General features: G+C 33.1%; 1 protein-coding gene across 1 annotated transcript in view; it reads left to right on the forward strand.

Annotated features, from left to right (window-relative positions):
• The window catches only part of LOC136028753 (uncharacterized), a 63,194-nt gene that overhangs the window by 10,217 nt on the left and 27,601 nt on the right, over positions 1-25,376 (forward strand). Inside the window, exons 2-3 of the mRNA XM_065706641.1 lie at positions 11,129-11,294; positions 12,983-13,125. Of these exons, the coding sequence (XP_065562713.1) occupies positions 11,129-11,294; positions 12,983-13,125 (309 nt within the window). The remainder of the gene's footprint in view (positions 1-11,128; positions 11,295-12,982; positions 13,126-25,376) is intronic.

Consider the following 25,376-nt stretch of genomic DNA (forward strand, 5'->3'; position numbering starts at 1 on the left):
GTATTTTTTTAAGCGCTATCCGCTCTTCCAATGTAAGCCCTTTTGCTGTCAAAGGGCACTTCACCTCCAAAAGAGCCTTCTCACCCGAAGGAACAATTGCTATCCCGTCCGGACTGGCCCCTAGAAACCCATATTCCTTGTGAATGAAAAGCCCAGCAGAGTTCACAATGCAACCCATTTTCTTTGCAAAAGCTGCAATAGCTACAGGCTCATACATCTGACCATGCTCCATTGCCTTTGTTTGGCGGTTTCTGGGATACAGCAGCTGCCGAACTAATGAGCCCACAGTCTTCAACCGCCTTTTACAAACAGCACCAGCTACGGAAGCTGTAATTCTGTTTTTTCTGTATTCTATCCAGCTATTATCGATAGAATTTCTCTGAAGCCTAGTGGCTTTTTCGATACCGAGGATATCTGTTGCAGTACATTGGAGACGAGTCAAAAAATCTGTTTTTGCAATTTCGAGCGCACTGCAATCAAGATCCGGAGCAGTTGCGTTCGAGCCGTAGTTTTTGTCTGCTCTGGTTGGCTCCCTGATTTCTTTTGAAGGGAGTTTTGTGGAAGCATTAGTGAAAAGGCGCTTTTTAGCAGACAGTTTTTTACGTCGAGCAGTAGTCATGGCCCGCTGTTGTGCAAGTTTTTTCAACTGCCTACTTGGTGTAGATCCTACAGTTCTTCAAAATATTTCAAGGCGAGCTGAGTGACCTTTCGTAAATCGGATTCCTGCTGCTTTAACACGGGTGGCATATCGCGCACTTTGGCTAACCATGATGTTTTTGCCACCTATAAGCCTTGCAACTATGCTCATAAAATATTCTGCCAGGTTGCTCGTGTGGTTTCCTATCAGTAGACGAGCCCTTCTGGTCAGCGTATCAAAGGCCGAATACGCATGGCTGAGAAAGATGTTGCTAGGGGTGTCTTCAGGATTGACCTGTAGAACTTTCCCGGAGAACGAGCAGCGTGTAGGACAAAATCTATGGTCGCCACGGAAAAAATGTAGAGGAATTGCCTTCAGCGCACTGATGAGATCCTTCACGCTTTTCTTCTCTGTGGTGGCACATACAATTGCATTTCTGGCAAAATCACACATTTTCTTTATTATTGCTGCACTAAGAAATCTTCTGCATTCGGCATTTTCATGCTGCTTCTTATATAGTCTGTTTTTCAAGCACTTGCACGCATGATTAGCACACTCAATTTTTTCTACATTTCTGCCATATGGTACCCTTGCTATAATTTCAGAATGGGTACTTGAATCGCCGTCGGCAACAAATCGAGTATATCTTAGATTGTGCATGGATGTTGCTATTCGGAATGCGTCAACTAATATATCTGACTCCATACCTGTACTGGGCCCCTGCCAGTTCATAAAACATGTATATTCAGGAACAGATCTATTTACTTGATGCCTGTATTTCACGCAAGTACAGCAATATTTATTCCTAATTCCTAGATTTAAGAGTTTCTTCGAATAGAAACCTATCACCACTCCACAGCCTGAGAGTGCACGATATCTATTCCCATAACTTCGTGTACACCAGCTTCCATCAACTATAGCACATGTCTCTACAGCTCCATTTGGGTGAATTTTCTTACCTGCTTCCAGTGCCATCCTTCGCTCGGTTTTCCCATTTTCGATAAGATAGTCATAGAGAACTTTTTCCAATTCTACGCAAATTTCTTTCTCAAATTTCGTAAAGACTTTTTGAGACGGGGTATTTATTCCAATGGTAGAGAAAATTTCTTGAACCTGGGCGTGAGTCATTCCACCATTTATTGCACCAACCACTACCTCTTTGTTGACACTTACTGTTCCTGTTTCTGTTTTGTGTTTCTTTCTGATAGTATTCACACTATCAAAATCAGTCCTTTTCCGTTTTTTGACTACGGTTTTCGTTGAGTCTTTTTTTTTTAAGCCTTCTAGGAGCAAGGGGTTTTTCTGTGTGAATTGAGGCTTCCTCATGACATGATTCGCATTTGAAGATGAGTCTTGAGCGCAATCCAGCTCTATGTTCTTTAGAAAACATCATATTTGACCAAATTGATGTCTTGGCACCTGTAAATAAAATGCTAATTGGTTGTGAGGAAGTAAAATAGTAAAGTAGCGATTCTATTGTTTTGGTAGAAAGGAAAGTGCTATAGCTTCAAAAAGGATAGGTAGTATGTAGAGTAGTGAGCGATGTAGGGTAATTAAAATATGAAATAAAATACAAAATATAGCTAGAAATGGGCGAGAAGTGGAAATTATACGATCTAACCGAAAGTTTGTTGTATTTCATTGTCAGATTAAACCACCCAATTTTATTTATGTATGTAACCAAGCCAAAAACTGTCCTGGAACTACCAATCAGGAAAGCCAAATATTTCAAAACTTTACAAAATCCTTTGGGGTATGACAGGAAATGCCCTCTAAACAGACCCGTGTCGATTTACCAAATTCCAACGGAAATTACTAACCAAATTCCAAGAAAAATTAATTCTCACTTGACTCCCTAAAATCAAATTCAAAGTAAAAATCCGTGCCCCAAATTCAGTTGCATCTCAACTATCATTTAAATTTTTATTCGAGTAATTCACAAAGTTCGTATTAGTACGATTAAAAATACCAATATGCTTTTATGAGTTAGGAGGATCAAATTAGCTAGTTTATTTCTCAAATCTTTTAAAGCCTTTGCAGACATTCTTTCAGAACCTTTATCCGTACTTTTTAATGATTAGATAAAAAAACAAGCATTTTAAATGAAAGTAAGGAGCAACATTAAAACTTAGAACGAACAGAAATTATCCCGTATATGAAAGAGGCTGTTTCCTCCTCAACGCCCCACTCTTTACGCTAAAGTTTGACTCTTTCTCTTAACTCTACTTTTTAAAACAGTAAAAAATTTAGCGTAAAGAGCGGGGCGTTGATGAGGAAGCAGCCCCTTTCATATACGAAGTAATTTCTGTTCGTTTTAAGTTTTAATGTCGCTCCTTACTTCTGTTAAAAAAACTGTTTTTTTTTATTTAATTTCTGAACGTTTTTGAATCAATGCATGTTTTGATTTTGGCTCTCCGCAGATGAATAATTAAACCGAAATTTTAATATTTATTTTTTTTGTCTAAAGTGCTTTCTCATAGTTTTGATCGAATTATTTTGAGAAAAAATGGAGCGGGGGAGGATGCCTAGTTGCCGTCCGATTTTTTGGTTACTTAAAAAGGCAACTAAAAATTTTAATTTTTTACGAATCTTTATTAGTAAAAGATATACGTAACTTACAAGTTAGCTTACGTAACTAACTTCTGTATTCTCATGTTTTTATTACGTATACGAAGGGGCTCACCCCCTCGTTAGTACCTCGCTCTTTACATTAAAGCTTAAATTTTGTCCCAATTTCTTAAGAATGACCCCTGAATCACAAAAGCCGCATAATAAATAGTTGAAATTACTAAAAATACTTTAGCGTAAAGAGCGAGGTATTAGGAGGAGGTGAGCCTATCGTATGCTTAATAATTTCTGTTTGTTTTAAGTTTTAATGCTTCTCCTTACTTTCAGTTGAAAAAAGCTTTTTCATATTTATTTTTTCATTATTTTTTTTTTAAATAATACTAGAAAATCCTGGGCTCCCTTCATGAAAATTTTCTTCCCCCATGACAAATTCCTCCAAGGAAAGCTCCCCCAACATATCCCCCTCTTTTTCGAGTTACGAGTTTGGAAAATAAGGGGAAACACCCCTAAACGTTATAGTATATTTTTTTATTTTTCGAATTGGCAAGTTTTTTTTTTTTTTTTTTTTTTTTTTTAAATGGAGAGTTGTGAGACAGAGTCAAACTTTAGCGTAGAAAGCAAGGCGTTGAGAAGGGAACAGTCCCTATCATATACGGAGTAATTTCTGTTCGTTTTTAAGTTTTAATGTTGCTCCTTACTTTCAGTTAAAAAAACTTGTTTTTTTTATTTATTTCAGAATAGCGCGACTCATTTTTTCCGCCGATTGATTAGCTTTCGTCATAAATTAATACAGAAGTAAACAGTGGGGCTATTTCAAAATGTAATGGGGAAATATATAATGGGCTATAAACTGTCGCTTAAAGAGGGGCGAGGGGTGGGGTATAGCGAAGCATTCGCTCTTAGGAATAGTATAAGTAGCTACTTATGGTTGTTTTAAGTTCTTTTCTGAATTTTTAGGCCTTCCTTCAAATGTGCCCCTCTCCTTATTTTTTACCAAAAATATAATTTAAAAGATCTACTGTTTAATACTGTAAAAACTTTAGCGTAAAGAGCGGGGCGTTGAGGAGGGAACAGCCCCTTTCATATACTGGGTAATTTCTGTTCGTTTTAAGTTTTAATGTTACTCCTTCCTTTCATTTAAAAAAAATCGTTTTTATTTAATTTCTGAATGTTTTTTTAGTTAATCCATGTTTTGATTTCGGCTCTGCGCAGATGAATAATTAAAACGAAATTTGAATTTTTATTTTTTTGGCTAAACGGCTTTCTCATAATTTGGTCGAACGATTTTGAGAAAAATGAGCGGGGAAGGAGGCCCAGCTGCTCTCCAATTTTTTGCTACTTAAAAAGGCAACTAGAGTTTTTAGTTTTTTACGATTGTTTTCATTAGTAAAAATATACGTAACTTACGAATTAGCTTACCTAACGAACTTCTATATTCGCAGGTATCTATTACGTATATAAGGGGGGCTCGCCCACTTGTCAATACCTCGCTCATTACACTAAAGCTTAAATTTTGTCCTAAATCCTTAAGAATGACCCCTGAATCACAAAGGCCGTAGAATAAATAATTGAAATTACTAAAAAATACTTTAGCGTAAAGAGTGAGAGATTAGGAGGAAATGAACCCCTTATATGTGTAATATTTTTTGTTCTTTTTAAGTTTTACCGCTGGTCCTTACTTTCAGTTGAAAACACTTTTTCATATTTATTTTTTTATTGTTTTTTTAAATCATGCTAGAAAATCCTGCCCCCTCCCATTCATGGAAAATTTTCCTCCCCATGACAAATTCCTCCATGGAAAGTTTCCCCAACATAACCTCCTCTTCTCAACCCCTCCTTCCAACCAAAAAATCCCACTGAAAACGTCTGTACACTTCCCAATAATCATTACTATGTGCAAACACTGGTCAAAGTTTTTAACTTGCAGCTTCTCCCATGGGGACTTTGGGGGGAGTAAGTCGTCCTGAAAGACATAGTTATAAGGTTTTTGAACTATGCTGAATAAAATGGCTATATCAGGATTTTGATGGCGCTAGAACTTTTCATTTCCATTTGAATGAGCCCTCTCGCAAAATTTTAAGACCACTGGGTCGGTACAATCACCCTTGGAAAAAAGAATTAAATAAATAAACACGCATCTGGGATTTGTGTTTTGGCAAAATATACAAAATTCTACATTCTTGTAGATAGGAGCTTGAAACTTGTACAATAAGGTTCTGTGATACGCTGAATCTGATGGTGTTACTTTCTTAACTTTTTGTTTTGGGATGAAAATATCTTTAAAAGTTATCGAACATTCTTTCTCTATAGCAGAAAAGACAATTATCAAGAATTAATAAGGTACAAGTTGTATTAATTGCAACCCAGAATAATTCCCCATCCTAATAATTTTGATAGCAGTAAATCAATGACGTAAAATGAAAGACAAAGAAAAAACTTACATGTGGCGAATCACGAGCTTTTCATAATTCTCAAAAAGGTAAGGCAGATCCACAATCCAGCGTGAGCCTTTTAGAAGGTCTGACCCCAAATTTCTTCCAGAAGTGATAACTTTCAGCACAAAAGGGGAATTTGTTCCAATTCCTTCGGAACTTGATTCATCGTGAACCGAAGCATCCGTTAAGTCTTCTAACATATATTTTGGTAAACGCGGTCTGCCTCTAGCCCGATAATTTAATTTCAACTTTTCACGATGGGCCTGCACATTTGGCAAATGGAGCCCTCGTATATTTCTTTTTTTTCCCATGTTACTGTGGTCAATGACAAGAACTATATAAGAACTTTATTAGGGTTTTGACCATTTTTATCGGGGTTCACTTACTAAAGGGTTGAATTGTTTCTTGGAAAGGCCTTGGACTTGAGACTGGTCATTTGACTGCTTTAGTATGGGTAATTTTTATTGGGGTTTATTTACCAAGGGGTGGGATTGTTTCTTGGAAAGGCCTTGGACTTGAGACTGGTCATTGACTGCTTTTGTAGTTTGCTATAACAAATTTAAATATTCTGGGGACATTTTGTTTCGTTCATTAGTTATTTTGTTTCATTCATTAGTTATTAATTAGCTTGTTTTATATATTTTTAATTCTTATTTCAGTACGAAGATTATGCAAAATTGTACTTATACTACAATACATAAATTTGTCCTGAATTTATTTTAATTAAACCAAAACGATAGATCAATCTTTTTAAAATAAAACCATTGCTTCTTATTCGGCCCTTGTGCTGTGTTCAATTTATCTCTAGGATTAGACGCAGCTTATCCTTAATTATTTATACAATACAATTTTCTTATATATTCATTAACCGGCAGTTTGGTGTCTGCGCCTTACTTCTTCTCAAGACTCTGTTTAAACAGGTTAGAACTAAATAATGCTTGACTGAATCGCTCCTGAACAATCCGAGTGGTTAGCCCCTTGGTGTAATTTTTGCATTCTTAGATGCTCCGATTACAGCTCAATCTAACCTTTTGAGGGGAAATTTTGATTTCGGAACACAAATATGTAAAGTATTTGAAGGGACTGCAGCCAGGAGGTATATATTATAGAAAAAAGCTTCTTATTGATGAATAGAAAATTTTTTGCTCTATTTTTTGATACCCCACAACAACAAATGTCAAGCATAGCAATCTAGAATGCAAACCCGAAACAGGTTTTATAATTATTTTGGAATTATAAAAAAAATAATTGTCGGCTTTAAGATTTGATTATGCCAAAATATTCACCAGATTTTTTTACTTCTATTGACATAAAAACCGCCAAAATCACTAATTCAGGAACGTCAGGCAAACTCCAAATGTTTAACATGGGAGGTATAGGAAGATTCTTTGCGAGTCCGTCCAGCCTTAAGGAAATATGTTTCAAATACTTCTAAGATGGCTTTTTATTTACTGGCAATTCAAGTGTTATTTACTGGCAGTTCAAGTGTTACTACAGTTGTAGTAAACATCTTATTCGTAAAATCAGCCACTAGTATTCTGTTATTAATACCTTCCTAACTTAAACAAGACTTAGCAGCTACCTTATTCGTCAAGAACCTCACTACCAGCCCCTGCAACTCATCATTCCTGCCTGAGTAAATAAAGTATCTATCACCTAGTTTCAGGCTTCATACCCCTGGGAAACGAGTTTATTAGGGTTCTAGAAAGACCAGTTTAAAACGTCTGAATTCGTCAGTCAAAATTTTAATACGAAAGTTATTCTTTACCGTTGTGACATCTCAAGCTGTAATTGATAATCGAACTTATTTTGGCCTCTGGAAAAACAGTGGTTCCTGAACCAGTGAAGGTAGGGGAATAACAAATCTTCTCTGTGTCGAAAGGCTAAGTCTCAGTATTATCATAGAAAATTTTCTGAATGTGAGAAGGATGTTAGGAAGACATGGCATTTAATTTTTTCAGTTCTTAGACCCACTGCTCCTCTGCCTTCAGTTCCATCAATGCTGATACTCGATAGTAAAACCATCCAAGGAGATGCAGATGTTCAGCTAGACCTTACCTCTTATTTTGCTAATATAGGGAAGGCAACTGCTTCCTCTGCAAGCTCTACATCTTCTCCTTGCGATTTCAGAGCCTATCTTGGACCCTCATGTTTAAAGCCGATGGTCTTGAATCCTGTTTCTGAATTTGAGGTAGCTCAAATCGTGAATGCTTTTAAGAGATCATCCTCTTCAGTATCAGACACAATTCCTACAATGGTTATCCATGCCATTGTGTCACCACTGACTTAAGCTTGTCAATCTGTCTTCCGAGAAGGGCCTTTTCCCTGAATCTCTCAAGCGAGCAAAGGTGTCAGTGCTTTATAAAGGTGGTTTTTGAGTGGTTCTGCTAATGAGAGGCCAATTTCTCTCCTATCTATTTTCAGCAAAATTTTTGAGAAGGCTATGCTATCCAGGCTTCTTAGTTTTCTGGATGCAAAAGAATTTTTGCATTATTTCCAGTTTGGATTCCGAGCGAGTCACTCTACGGAGCATGCTTAAGCAGCTTTCTCGAATTTCATCCATTCAGTAATAGGTTCTGGTCATATCCCGGCAGCTTTATTTTTAGGTGTTCGAAAAGCTTTTGATTCACTGACTCATCGGATTCTTCTTTGTAAACTATCGCATATTGTTATAAGATCAAACGCTTTTTCTTGGTTTGATTCATATCTTTCTGGTAGGCTTATTTCAATTGATCCACTTTTCCGGAGCCCTTCTGAAGTATATTATGGCGCCCCTCAGTGATCTGTTCTTGGTCCCATTTTAATTCTGATTTATGTTAATGATCTGATTTCGGCGGTAAAAACACCAGGCCTCTGGCATGCTGCAAGCTGTGTCATCTGGATGCTCGGTCGTGTTCCAATACTATTTCTAACGAAGATTTTCTTGTTGCCTTTGCCGATGATACCACTCTTGGGACCCTTGGGAAGACTGAATGTGATATCAAGTCTAATTTTGTGGTATTATTCGAAATAATTATTTCATGGTTTACTGCAAATCACTTGGTCTTGAATGTTGGTAAGTCACATTTTCTCATATTTTCTCGAATTGGTATAGCTTTCCTCAGCTTACACAACTTCAGGTGTCACAAGGCTCCTTGTGTAGACCAGAGAATAGGGTGGTCTGGTTTCTTGGTATCCTACTTGATGAGAATCTTTCATTCCGAAACCACATAGCCAAGATTAAGGTTAAGGTGTCACGGAGTTTGGGTATCATTCGAAAGCTTAGACACACATTTCCTGGATCTATTCTGAAACTTCTTTTTTTTCTGTCTTGTCCGGTTATATGTTTCTTATTTTCCCATTGTATGGATGTCTACTTTTCTGTCTACGCTGAAGTCACTTTCTGTCACGTATAATAAAGCACGGCGTCTGGTTATGGACACCAACCGTTTCTCATTAACACCGCTCTTAAGTCTGAAGTGTATTTACATTATTTCTTGTGCTTCTTTTGTCTTTCATCAGCTTCACGGCAATCTTCCAAAATCTCTTCGGAAAACTCCTATGTTTATTTCTGATTCACCTCCGTATAGCCTTCATTCTTAAAATGATATCTATATTCAGCCTACCCCTAATATTCGATCAGATTTCAATCCCCTCATTGCTTGTCAACAGATCTGGAATTCTTCAGTACAGAGATGCCAGTCGTTTGGGACTTTTAAAAGGTGTCTTAAGGATTATTTAATAAAGAATAAAATACAATAACATTTTTTTTCTCCTCTGAGGAGTTGATGTCCCCTGTATTCTGTTCATGGTGTGTGGTTGTCTTCTTTGCGCTTGACTTCCAGGCTTCAGGCATGCTCCCTATGTTTTTAATTTTTCTTGTAGTTGTTGCTTATATTGTATCCCCCTTACATATATTGCATATATTGTAGTTGTTACTTGTATTTTTTTATCCCCCTTGTATCCCTGACTATGGAGCCTTTCGAGGGGAAATAAGTGTATTGTGATTCAATTTTGAATTGTATTTTGTATTGTCTTGCATTTACTCATTAAACTTCTCTCTCTCTTTCTCTCTCTCTCTCTCTCTCTCTCTCTCTCTCTCTCTCTCTCTCTCTCTCTCTCTCTCAAGCCTACACGAAGCGTTTAAGCCAGCTTGGAACCAGATAGTAAGAAGTCCGTGGCATCTTCGGTATGAATGGAGGTTTTGTGCAATCCTGAACCTATCTGGATCACAATATGGTTTTCAACAAGAGTCAAAATCCTATACAAGCAATATCAAGCCTTTATCTCCAACTCATTATATATGCATGCCTACAAATATTATGCTACTATGGGAGTCGGTAAAAGCCTCTTAGAATTGGTTGATTTTAGGCACAATCGAAGAAAATATCAATGAAAAAAAATAGTTTAAGATTGTCTTGGATGCATAATAGAAAGTAAATAAACTGCTGCTGCCATCAGCTGTCATAAGTAGAACTGTTTTGTATCTTATGTTCGGCATACATGCAACCATATTAAAATCTGTGCGTCGGATTTTCCAACGAAACATTAAAAGATATCAAATCGTCAATTTTCAACAAAGCAGGCTTCATTTATTATTTTTTATTATTATTTTATTCATTTTATTTATTATTTTATACTTCACATTTATTTTTTTTATGCCGGTGCATGGGGAATCACATGTGTTTCTATTGCTTGCAACTTCAGCAATTTGTAAATTAGTTTTTCTGATTTTGATACATATTAATTTGGCCCGAAGAAGTTGCCTTGCAACTGCCTCTGTTTCACATAGTTTGTATAAAAAACCAACCAGGTATTAAAAAATTCAAATCAGAAGTCGTTTGCCATGGACAAAGAAATAGACTACCTCGTGTCTGGAGTGGTAGCGTCTACTAATATCCATCAACCTATCATTGTGGTGTCTCTGCTCTAGGCTGCTATTTTTTAATTTTATGCAACTTTTTTTTCTTTTTGTTTGCTTTTAGACTTTAATGTGTTGAGCCAAATAATTGACCATTGAAGCTTAATTTTCTAATTTAAGATTTTTCCAATTAAGTACGCGACACATTGCCTTAAAGGGAACATCTGATTTTTATTTATATTCACTTTATCTTTCCCAGCGATGGAGCTTATGACAGCCACGTCAGCAAAGCAAGGTATGATAGCAGGAAAAAAAAAGCTCCAACAGTTTTTTTTTCTGGATCGGTTTAAAATTATTACAAAGCAAAGAGAACGTATGCTTAGACTAGAAAAATTACTTGTTTCATCAATTGAGATATTAAATTAGAACCAGCTAAAGCGAAAATTGAAACGTAGACAAATCTGTCAAGAAAAGTCAGATATTCAACCAGGACCAAGAAAAGACCCTAATACTGTAGTTTCATATTTTATTAAAAAATTCCTTCTTATAAGATATTTGAATTGTGTTTGATTTCTTACTATTTGGATTGTAGTTAAAGAAAAGTTTCTTATGAGAAAACCTTTGGGATTTTACATATTTTGATTACAGAATTATCCGAGAGAAAATCCGTAGTTAAAAATTTAACAATACCAAATAATAGTCGCTACTGTGCAAGACGTCTCCTTTCTCAATGTTCGGATGGACTTTATTGGCTAGCTGAGACTCAACACGTGGCCTTTGCAACTTCAGAGGAGGTACTCGATCAAGCGTGTAGGTAAGCTATTTATCACATCTCTAGGGGTAATCAAAGATGAAAACATAATCCCAGGAGGATTTTAAACTTCCACGATTAAGGTCGGAAGAGATTTAATTTTCATAAAAAAAGGCATGATAGGAGGCAGAAGTAAAGATAACAATGGTCTGTGAAACTCGTATTTATAGGATGACTATTTATTTTATTACCTCATTATTCTCCGCTTTAACCCGTTTGACTGATACACATTTTCAAACGGAAATAAAGATTAGAATTATTTTTTCACAGCTGTGATTTCAGCTTTTCAGCTGATAAATTTTCAGACAGATTTCAGGATATAGACTTTCCACATTTTTTCAAGTTTTATACCAATGACCAAGCAAACTCTCGTCACTCGAACTATATGATTTGCAAGATAGCCACAGCTTCACCTACGCGAAAAGGATGTAAAAAAAATGACGAGTCTCGTCTTCCTGACTAAATATCACCGTATTCAAAAGGAAGATGCGTGTTAAACCAAATTAGAAAAATAGGATCCCCAGCAAGTGGCACGGGTCTTCTGTTGTGACAAATACAGAGTTAAATTAGTACATGCGTTTTGAAGACATGTTCAGCCTCGAGCTTCAACTTTGAAGCTCAAGAGGCCAATAAGAGGTCCAGGCTTCGATCTTTTGTCAGATTTATTCACAAGAACCTCATGAAGCTTAGAGTTTTCACAGAAAACTTCATATTGACAAGCAAAAGGTACCGTACTTTGGAGGTCACTCAGCAAAAATAACAAGAAAAAACAAAAACAAAAAACTGACTAGGTTTGGACATCTAAGACTTGTGTTACATTTTTAGAAGGATAGCCGCTCAATTTCAAGGTATACAGTGGGCAGAGTAGTAATCCTGTTGAAGGGCATTGTCTTGGTGATCAAGTAGTCAGTAAGATGGTTGCCGTTAGGGAGAAAGCTTCATACAACACCCTTTATTTTGACAGTCCTTTTTTTTTTTACATCGTGAGAGGTCTTGGTAAGTTTGAAAAACTAAGGCCATAGGACCAGTGGCACTGCCATAGAAAATCACAGCGAGAAATGTCCATTGACATCAGTCAAAGATTTCAAGAGAGTTGCCATGGCATCTTTTAAAAACTGACCCGTCGGCAATATAATAGTAGAGCAGGAGAAGGACAACAAAAGCATTATTGTGGTTTCAAACTCTGTTAAAATTCACAAAATTACGAGGTAAATTCAAGATAAAAGACGTGAATCGAACTACAGAAGCCCATACTCACTGTGGACTACGGTAAGCATATGGGTTTTGTCAAACTGTTTGGCAGGTTAGTGTCAGAGTATAATACCACAATAAGATCCAGAAGATGGTGCTGGCGACTTTGTTCATTCATATCGGTTATTTATAAGTTGTATCGAGGCTATTGGCCGTGGTTCTGGGACACAAGTCTTCCCGCGGTTGTTCTTTTTTGGCAACACCTCGTACTTCATATGCCAATGGCAGGAAAAAGTGAAAAAAAGATCAATGATTCTCTATGTAATAAAAAAAAGACTCTAGAGGGGAGTCACTTTCTGACAACTAGGTATGTATTTCATACCTAGTGAGTTTACTAAATCTCATTATCAGAATCTAGCCTAGCTTTTTATTTGAGTAATTTTATGAAATAAAACTGAAACAGTCCCTAGAAAAAGTTTTGTTGCTTTATCTCTCAATAGGTCGTCCTATCTTGGTCTAGACTGCATTGAAGATTACACAATCAGATGTTTTTCTCAGTCTCAGTACGAAGTCTACAGATACTTAATTCAAGGGGCCATTGATGTTCTCTCAGAAATATGTCAACAAACACAATTTAGATTTGGTAAGTGTAAGTGGTATTTTCAGTTGTAAAAATTCTATGTTTCGACAACATGCTTGGCTGGTACATCCACATGTACTACGCAGGGGATATTTTAGCAGTGTCTAAGGGTATCGAATGTACAATTCTTGTCCAAAAGAGGTACAATAGGCTGAAAGAGAAATGAAATCCGTCTTTAACAAGAAAAACATACAGTCATCGCCTTAAGGAAAAAGAAATTATAACCATTAAAAATAAATAAGATTTTAATGCCAAAGAGGCTAACTAAGAATATGTTCAAAGGAGCCCTAGTGTAGATGAGTAAATAAACGGAAAAAAAGACTAGCGAATGCGAACTTGTGGTTATTTAGAAACAGCCACTATAAGTCATATTTTTTTTTAAGTCGCAAAAACCATTTGATTACCTTTCTTGTGTTTTGCAGATCCTTCAAGGAGTGAATTCGCACCGTGTCTCATTTCAATATAGGTGAATTTGAGATAGATACCTTCCATAAAAATCAGAAAAATCACGTAATATATACATATATATATATATATATATATATATATATATATATATATATATATATATATATATATATATATATATATATATATATATATATATATATATATATATATATATATATATATATATATATATATATATATATATATATATATATATATATATATATATATATATATATATATATATATATATACTAGCTGTTGGGGTGGCTGTTCGCACTACCCCAACACCTAGTTGGTGGGGGTGCTTCGCGCCCCCCCCCTCAAGCCCCCCGCGCGCGTAAGTCGTTACGCGCCATTGTAGTTGTGTCCCTGTGTCCCACCTGTGAATATATATATATATATATATATATATATATATATATATATATATATATATATATATATATATATATATATATATATATATATATATATATATATATATATATATATATATATATATATATATATATATATATATATATATATATATATATATATATTCACAGGTGGGACACAGGGACACAACTACAATGGCGCGTAACGACTTACGCGCGCGGGGGGCTTGAGGGGGGGGGCGCGAAGCACCCCCACCAACTAGGTGTTGGGGTAGTGCGAACAGCCACCCCAACAGCTAGTATATATATATATATATATATATATATATATATATATATATATATATATATATATATATATATATATATATATATATATATATATATATATATATATATATATATATATATATATATATATATATATATATATATATATATATATATATATATATATATATACTAGCTGTTGGGGTGGCTGTTCGCACTACCCCAACACCTAGTTGGTGGGGGTGCTTCGCGCCCCCCCCCCTCAAGCCCCCCGCGCGCGTAAGTCGTTACGCGCCATTGTAGTTGTGTCCCTGTGTCCCACCTGTGAATATATATATATATATATATATATATATATATATATATATATATATATATATATATATATATATATATATATATATATATATATATATATATATATATATATATATATATATATATATATATATATGTTTTTAACTACGTAAAACTTGCGAATATACGACATTCTTGGCTGTCCCATAGTCTGTGCACATACAAAGCCTTATAAATTTATAATGACGTCATATGCAAACGCTCTTTTTACAAACCAACAAACATGCATACATACAACTTATTTTTATATAGGTAGATAGATAGATAGATAGATATACATATACAATACAAATTAGCTACGTAAAACTTGCGAATATACAACATTCTTCGCTGTCCCATTGTCAGTGCATATAAATAGATTGTCAGGTTTACCGACCCTCGAACATGCAGCGCACAATTGTCCATGGGAAAAACAATCTGTTTTAAGATCTATACCGCATTTTTCTAATGATCGTCCTTGAGCTTTGCTGATGGTGATTGCAAATGCTAATCGAATTTGGAATTGCAATCTTTTAAATTGAAAAGGCAGATCCGTTGGAATCATGGGAATGCGAGGAATAAGAATAGCCTCACCCCCAAAAGGCCCTGTCAAGACACCGGGACATAGGGAATATAAATGACGACCGGGGAACTCAAAGAGAAAGCGACCGGGACACAAGGAATGTTCGATTAGCAATCACCATCAACAAAGCACCGGGACACAAATGACGACCGAGACACGGGGAATATAAATGACGACCAGGACATAAGTAAAAAAAACTAAAAAAACTAAAAAAAGGTAAAAACTACAAGAAACTAAAAAGAAAAAAAAACTAAAAACTAATAAAAAAAAAACAAAAAAGCTAAAAAACTAAAAAAAACTAAAAAAGAAAAAAAGGAAAAAAACTGAAAAATAAAGGAGAAAAACAAAACTAAAAAAAAAAATAAAAAAAAAAAAAAAACTAAAAAGGTAAAAACTACGAAGAAAAACTAAAAAAAAAGAAAAAAAACTTAAAAAACAAAAAAAAAGTAAAAACCAAAAAAGAAAACTAAAAAGAAAAAAAGGGGAAAAATACAATAGCAATTCATCATATTCATCATATACAATTCATTCATTATTTCATCATATAGCAATTTAAAAACCAATGTAGATAAAGACCGGGACACCGGGACACAAATGACGACCGGGACACAGGGAATATAAATGACGACCGGGACACAGGGACACAACTACAACGGGGACGCCGGGGGCACAGGGGGATATATAAATGACGACGGCGACACAGGGAATGGTCGATTAACAATCACCATCAACAAAGCTCAAGGGCAATCACTAGAATAATGAGGTATAGATTTGAATACGGATTGTTTTCCCATGGACAATTATAAGTTGCATGTTCAAGAGTCGGTAAACCTGACAATCAATGCACAGACAATGGGACAGCGAAGAATTTTGTATATTCGCAAGTTTTACGTAGTTAAAAACATATATATATATATATACATATATATATATATATATATATATATATATATATATATATATATATATATATATATATATATATATATATATATATATATATATATATATATATATACAAATATATATATATATATATATATATATATATATATATATATATATATATATATATATATGTATATATATATATATATATATATATATATATATATATATATATATATATATATATATATATATATATATATATATATATATATATATATATATATATATATATATATATATATATATATATATATATATATATATATATATATATATATATATATATATATATATATATATATATATATATACTAGCTGTTGGTGTTAACTAGGTGGTGTAGTTGGTGTTAACATATATATATATATATACTAGCTGTTGGTGTTAACTAACTAGGTGTTGGGGTGGCGCTTCGCGCCACCCCAACACCTAGTTGGTGGGGGCGCTTCGCGCCCCCCCAAGCCCCCCCGCGCGCGTAAGTCGTTACGCGCCATATTAGTTACGCGCCATTGTAGTTGTGTCCCTATGTCCCACCTGTGAATATAGATAGATATATATATATATATATATATATATATATATATATATATATATATATATATATATATATATATATATATATATATATATATATATATATATATATATGTTTTTAACTACGTAAAACTTGCGAATATACAACATTCTTTGCTGTCCCATTGTCTGTGCATATAAATATATTGTCAGGTTTACCGACTCTTGAACATGCAACATATAATGGTCCATGGGAAAACAATCCGTATTCAGATCTATACCTCATGATTCTAATGATTGCCCTTGAGCTTTGTTGATGGTGATTGCTAATCGACCATTCCCTGAGTCGCCATCGTCATTTATATATCCCCCTGTGCAACCCGGCGTCCCCTTTGTAGTTATGTCCCTGTGTCCCGGTCGTCATTTATATTCCCTGTGTCCCGGTCGTCATTTGTGTCCCGGTGTTCCAGTCTGTGATTTCTCTTTGAGTGTCCCGGGCGTCATTTATATTCCTTGTGTCCCGGTGTCCCGGTCGTCATTTATATCCCCCTCTGCCCCCCGGCGTCCCCATTGTAGTTGTGTCCCTGTGTCCCGGTCGTCATTTACTTTTTTTAGTTTTTTTTCTTCTTTTGTATTAGTGTGAAATAATTCAGACGTCATATGCGGACAAACACGCAACGACATATGCGGACAGACAGACATAACCCACAAACAACTTATTTTTATATATATTTATTCATATTTTTTTAGTTTTCTTTTTCTCTTTTATTTTTCAGTTTTTTCCTTTTTTTAGTTTTTTTCTTTTTTAGTTTTTAGTTTTTTTAGTTTTTTACCTTTTTTTAGTTTTTTTTAGTTTTTTTAGTTTTTTAGCTTTTTTAGTTTTTTTATTAGTTTTTATTTTTTTTGTAGTTTTTGCCTTTTTTTATTTTTTTCAGTTTTTTTTAGTTATTAGATTTTTACCTGTTTTTAGTTTTTTTTAGTTTTTTAGCTTTTTTAGTTTTTTTTTCTTTTTAGTTTTTTTTTGTAGTTTTTACCTTTTTTAGTTTTTTCTTCTTTATTAATATTTTTTTAGTTTTCTTTTTCTCTTATTTTTCAGTTTTTTCCTTTTTTTTAGTTTTTTCTTTTTTAGTTTTTAGTTTTTTGTTTGTTTTTTACCTTTTTTTAGTTTTTTTAGTTTTTTTAGTTTTTTAGCTTTTTTAGTTTTTTATTAGTTTTAGTTTTTTTTTAGTTTTTGCCTTTTTTTAGTTTTTTCAGTTTTTTTTAGTTTTTAGTTTTTTACCTTTTTTTAGTTTTTTTGTTTTTTAGCTTTTTCAGTTTTTTTTCTTTTTAGTTTTTTTGTAGTTTTTACCTTTTTTAGTTTTTTTTCTTCTTTTGTATTAGTGTGAAATAATTCAGACGTCATATGCGGACAAACACGACGTCACTCGACAGACAGACAGACAGACATAACCCACAAACAACTTATTTTTATATATATTTATTCATATTTTTTTAGTTTTCTTTTTCTCTTTTATTTTTCAGTTTTTTCCTTTTTTTTTAGTTTTTTTCTTTTTAGTTTTTAGTTTTTTTTAGTTTTTTACCTTTTTTTAGTTTTTTTTAGTTTTTTAGTTTTTTAGCTTTTTTAGTTTTTTTTTCTTTTTAGTTTTTTTTTGTAGTTTTTAACTTTTTTAGTTTTTTTCTTCTTTTGTATTAGTGTGAAATAATTCAGACGTCATATGCGGACAAACATGACGTCACCTGATCCACAGATCCACAGATCCACAGATCCACAGACAACTTATTTATATATATATATATATATATATATATATATATATATATATATATATATATATATATATATATATATATATATATATATATATATATATATATATACACATATATATATATATATATATATATATATATATATATATATATATATATATATATATATATATATATATATATATATATATATATATATATATATATATAAATATATATATATATATATATATATATATATATATATATATATATATATATATATATATATATATATATATATATATATATATATATATATATATATATAAATATATATATATATATATATATCTATCTATATATATAAAAATAAGTTGTCTATCTGTCTGTGGATGGATCAGGTGACGTCACCTGAAAAAACTGGATCAGGTGACGTCAAAACTGAAAAAACTAAAAAAAGGCAAAAACTACAAAAAAAACTAAAAACTAATAAAAAAATAAAAAAGCTAAAAAACTAAAAAAACTAAAAAAAGGCAAAAACTACAAAAAAACTAAAAACTAATAAAAAAGCTAAAAAAACTAAAAAAACTAAAAAAAGGCAAAAACTACAAAAAAAACTAAAAACTAATAAAAAAAATAAAAAAGCTAAAAAACTAAAAAAAGGTAAAAAACTAAAAAAACTAAAAACTAAAAAAAAATAAAAAAAAAAGGAAAAAACTGAAAAATAAGCTAAAATAAAGGTAAAAACCAATAAAAAACTAAAAAAAAAAATGAAAAAACTAAAAAAAAGGTAAAAACTACAAAAAAAAACTAAAACTAATAAAAAAAGTAAAAAAGCTAAAAAACTAAAAAACTAAAAAAAACTAAAAAAAGGTAAAAAACTAAAAAAAAATAAAAAATAAAAAAAAAAACTAAAAAAAAGGAAAAAACTGAAAAATAAGCTAAAATAAAGGTAAAAACCAATAAAAAACTAAAAAGAAAAAAGGAAAAAACTAAAAAAATTTTCATCTAGAATACTAAAAAAAACTAAAAAAGGTAAAAACTAAAAGAACTAAAAAAGAAAAAAATAAATGATGAAACTCAAAGAGAAAGCGACCAGGACAAAAGGAATGTTCGATTAGCAATCAACAAAGCACCGGGACACAGGGAGTATAAATGACGACCAGGACATAAGTAAAAAAAAAAACTATCTAAATATATAAAAATAAGTTGTCTGTGGATCGTGGATCAGGTGACGTCACCTGAAAAAACTGGATCAGGTGACGTCAAAACTGAAAAAAACTAAAAAAAGGCAAAAACTACAAAAAAAAAATAAAAACTAATAAAAAAAATAAAAAAGCTAAAAAACTAAAAAAACTAAAAAAGGCAAAAACTACAAAAAAACTAAAAACTAATAAAAAAGCTAAAACACTAAAAAAACTAAAAAAAAGGCAAAAACCTACAAAAAAAACTAAAAACTAATAAAAAAAATAAAAAAGCTAAAAAACTAAAAAAACTAAAAAAACTAAAAAAAGGTAAAAAACTAAAAAAACTAAAAACTAAAAAAAACTAAAAAAGGAAAAAACTGAAAAATAAGCTAAAATAAAGGTAAAAACCAATAAAAAACTAAAAAAAAACTGAAAAAACTAAAAAAAGGCAAAAACTACAAAAAACTAAAAACTAATAAAAAAAGTAAAAAAGCTAAAAAACTAAAAAAACTAAAAAAACTAAAAAAAAACCAAAAAAAGGTAAAAAACTAAAAAAAATAAAAAATAAAAAAAAACTAAAAAAAAGGAAAAAACTGAAAAATAAGCTAACATAAAGGTAAAAACCAATAAAAAACTAAAAGAAAAAAAGGAAAAAACTAAAAAAAATTTTCATCTAAAAAACTAAAAAAAACTAAAAAAGGTAAAAACTAAAATAAACTAAAAAAGAAAAAAATAAATGACGACACTCAAAGAGAAAGCGACCAGGACAAAAGGAATGTTCGATTAGCAATCAACAAAGCACCGGGACACAGGGAGTATAAATGACGACCAGGACATAAGTAAAAAAAAAAATTAACAAAACTAAAAAGAAGGTAAAAACTACAAAAAAAACTAAAAAGAAAAAAAAACTAAAAACTAATAAAAAAACTAAAAAATCTAAAAATCTAAATAAACTAAAAAAGAAAAAAAAGGAAAAAAAAATAAAGGAGAAAAACAAAACTAAAAAAACGAATGTATATACAGACCGGTACACCGGGATACAAATGACGACCGGGACACAGGGAATATAAATGACGACCGGGACACAGGGACACAACTACAACGGGGACACCGGGGGAAACAGGGGGATATAAATGACGACCGGGACAAAAAAACTAAAAAGAAAAAAAAAAACTAAAAACTAATAAAAAAAACTAAAAAATCTAAAAATCTAAATAAGCTAAAAAAGAAAAAAAAAGGAAAAAAATAAAGGAGAAAAACAAAACTAAAAAACGAATGTATATACAGACCGGGATAAAAATGACGACCGGGACACAGGGAATATAAATGACAACCGGGACACAGGGACACAACTACAACGGGGACACCGGGGAAACAGGGGGATGTAAATGACGACCGGGACACCGGGACAGGGAATGGTCGATTAGCAATCACCATCAACAAAGCTCAAGGGCAATCATTAGAATCATGAGGTATAGATCTGAATACAGATTGTTTTCCCATGGACCATTATATGTTGCATGTTCAAGAGTCGGTAAACCTGACAATCTATTTATATGCAAAGACAATGGGACAGCAAAGAATGTTGTATATTCGCAAGTTTTACGTAGTTAAAACCATATATATATATATATATATATATATATATATATATATATATATAATATATATATATATATATATATATATATATATATATATATATATATATATATATATATATATATATATATATATATATATATCTATATTCACAGGTGGGACATAGGGACACAACTACAATGGCGCGTAACTATTATGGCGCGTAACGACTTACGCGCGCGGGGGGGCTTGGGAGGGGCGCGAAGCGCCCCCACCAACTAGGTGTTGGGGTGGGCGCGAAGCGCCACCCCAACAGCTAGTATATATATATATATATATATAAATATATATATATATATATATATATATATATATATATTATATATATATATATATATATATATATATATATATATATATAAGTTGTTTGTCTGTCTTTCGACTGACGTCATGTTTGTGTGTCGACTGACGTCATGTTTGTCGACTGACGTCATTATAAGGATTGAGCTGTATGTCGTCATGACGTTGTTTGTCGTCTGACGTCATGTTTGTCGACTAACGTAACTACAGACCGGGACACCGGGACACAAATGACGTGTTATGTCTGTTACAACGTAATAGAGGCCACAATCTCGACAGGGCCTTTTGAGAGTGAGGCTATTCTTATTCCTCGCATTCCCATGATTCCAACGGATCTGCCTTTTCAATTTAGAAGATTGCAATTCCCAATTCGATTAGAATTTGCAGTCACCATTAACAAAGCTCAAGGTCATTGTTCTTCCCATGGACGATTGTATGTTGCATGTTCGAGGGTCGGTAAACCTGACAATCTATTTATATGCAGCGACAATTGGACAGCGAAGAATGTTGTATATTCCCAAGTTTTACGCAGTTAATTTTTATTGTATCTATCTATCTATCTATCTATATAAAAACGAGTTATGTGTATGCATGTTTGTTTGTTTTTAAAAAGAGCGTTAGCATATGACGTCATTATAAGTACATAAGGCTTTGTATGTGCACAGACAATGGGAAAGCCAAGAATGTTGTATATTCGCAAGTTTTACGTAGTTCAAAACACATATATAAATCTACTAGCTGTTGGGGTGGCGCGAATGTATATAGATATATATATATACACCCAACAGCTAGTTGGTGGGGGCGCTGCGCCCCACCCAAGCCCCCCTCGCGCGTAAGTAGTTACGCGCCATATTAGTTACGCGCCATTGTAGTTGTGTCCCTGTGTCCCACCTGTGAATATAGATATATATATATATTTTTATATATATATATATATATATATATATATATATAATATATATATATATAATATAATATATATATATATATATATATATATATATATATATATATATATATATATATATATATATATATATAAATATATATATATATATATATATATATATATATATATATATATATATATATATATATATATATAATATCTATATATATAAAATAAGTTGTTTGTCTGTCTGTCGACTGACGTCATGTTTGTGTGTCGACTGACGTCATGTTTGTCGACTGACGTCATTATAAGGATTGAGCTGTATGTCGTCATGAAGTTGTTTGTCGTCTGACATCATGTTTGTCGACTAACGAAACTACAGACCGGGACACCGGGACACAAAATGACGTGTTATGTCTGTTATAACGTAATAGAGGCAACAATCTTGACAGGGCCTTTTGAGGGTGAGATTTTCTTATTCCACGCATTCTCATGATTCCAAAGGATCTGCCTTTTCAACCTAAAAGATTGCAATTCCCAATTTGATTAGCATATCTGAGCAATAATTTTTAGTTTTTATTTCAAAATAGAAAATTACCTGACAATTTTAGAATTATATCTATCTATATATATAAAGATAAGTTGTCTGTCTGTGGATCAGGTGACGTCATGTTTCTGTGTCGACTGGCGTCATGAAGTTAGTTGTCGTCATTTTTTGCTATGACGGTGACGTCATTAAAGATATTTAAGACATATATGTTCACGTAGAAATCTATTAATGTTTAAGTTTAAAATGACTGATGAACTTACAATGGCAAAAGCCGATGAAGATGCTCAAAGAGTCTATGCCAAAAAACTTGCTGCTGATAGAGAAAGTCAGAAAAGAAAGCGTGCCGAGGAATCAAAAGAACAGCAAGGAACAGGCTTGAGGCTAAAGAACGCAAAACCGCGCAGTTAGATGAAGATCCACCTGGACAGCGAGAATCAAAACATATCAAAACTGAAAATGATAGCGATGATGATTGGGTTTGGGATCTTGACTTCGATAAGGTCATCAATGCCTACCAGATTTTAGTTGAAAAAACAAAGGTTCGGCGATATGTATTTCATAGTGAAGCTGAAAAATAAAGAAGAAAAAGAAAACTGAAAAAAGAAAAAATGTAAAAAACTAAAAAATACTAAAAAGAAAGAACACTCAAAGAGAAATTACAGACCGGGACACAAATGACGACCGGGACAGAGGGAATATAAATAACGACCGGGACACTCAAGGAGAAATTACAGACTGGGATACCGGGACACAAATGACGATTGGGACACAGGCAATATAAATTACGACCAGGACAACAATGGCAACACCCGAGGAAGCTGCTCAAAACAAATGTATTCACGCCGAAGTAGCTGAGTTGGTAAAGCGTTATGTTTCAGGTTCTAGGTCCGAGAGGCTTCAGGTTTGAACCTTGGCTTTAGCATTAATACAAAAGAAGAAAAAAACTAAAAAAGGTAAAAACTACAAAAAACTAAAAAGAAAATATATATATATATATTTATATATATCATCTTTTCCACAAAAATAATAATTTAGTGCTTCTGCTTAAAACAGCAATCGAATGATGCCTCCTGATACGCAACTATCAACAAAGTGGCAATCGTTGTGGTCGGTGATCAGTTTTTACCTCGAGATAATATTCTTTATAGGCGAAACAATCAGTTGACAAGAATTGCTTAAACTCATCGATGCTACGATGCCCTACAATATCCTGACGAATATAATGACGCCCGGGACACTCAAATAGAAATCACAGACTGGGACACCGGGACACAAATGACGACGGGGACACAGGGAATTATAAATGACGACCCGGACACAGGGACACAAACTACAACGGGGACGCCGGGGGGCATAGGGGGATATATAAATGACGACGGCAAACAAAGGAAATGGTCGATTAGCAATCACCATCAACAAAGCTCAAGGGCAATCAATAGAATCATGAGGTATACATCTGAATACGGATTGTTTTCCCCATGGACCATTATGCGTTGCCATATTCAAGAGTCGGTAAACCTGACAATCTATTTATATGCACAGACGATGGGACAGCAAAGAATGTTGTATATTCGCAAGTTTTACGTAGTTAAAAACTATATATATATATATATATATATATATATATATAAATATATATATATATATATATATATATATATATATATATATATATATATATATATATATATACTAGCTGTTGGGGTGGCGCTTCGCGCCACCCCAACACCTAGTTGGTGGGGGCGCATGTTTCTGTGTTGACTGACGTCATGAAATTAGTTGTCGTCATTTTTGCTTTGATGGTGACGTCATTCAAGATATTTAAGACATATGTTCACGTAGAAATCTATTAATGTTTAAGTTTACAATGACTGATGAACTTACCATGGCAAAAGCCGATGAAGATGCTCAAAGAGTCTATGCCAAAAAACTTGCTGCTGATAGAGAAAGTCAGAAAAGAAAGCGTGCCGAGGAATCAAAAGAACAGCAAGGAAACAGGCTTGAGGCTAAAGAACGCAAAACCGCGCAGTTAGATGAAGATCCACCTGGACAGCGAGAGTCAAAACATATCAAAACTGAAAATGATAGCGATGATGATTGGGTTTGGGATTTTGACTTGGATAAGGTCATCAATGCCTACGAGATTTTAGTTAAAAAAACAAAGGTTCGGCGATATGTATTTCATAGTGAAGCTGAAAAATAAAGAAGAAAAAGAAAACTGAAAAAAGAAAAAATGTAAAAAACCAAAAAATACTAAAAAGAAAAAACACTCAAAGAGAAATTACAGACCGGGACACAAATGACGACCGGACAGAGGGAATATAAATAACGACCGGGACACTCAAAGAGAAATTACAGACTGGATACCGGGACACAAATGACGACCCGGGACACAGGGAATATAAATGAAGACCTGGACACAGGTATTTAAGAATATCGTTCAAAGACAAA

Source organism: Artemia franciscana, chromosome 1 (genome assembly GCF_032884065.1).
Source record: "Artemia franciscana chromosome 1, ASM3288406v1, whole genome shotgun sequence".
Classification (NCBI taxonomy): domain Eukaryota; kingdom Metazoa; phylum Arthropoda; class Branchiopoda; order Anostraca; family Artemiidae; genus Artemia; species Artemia franciscana.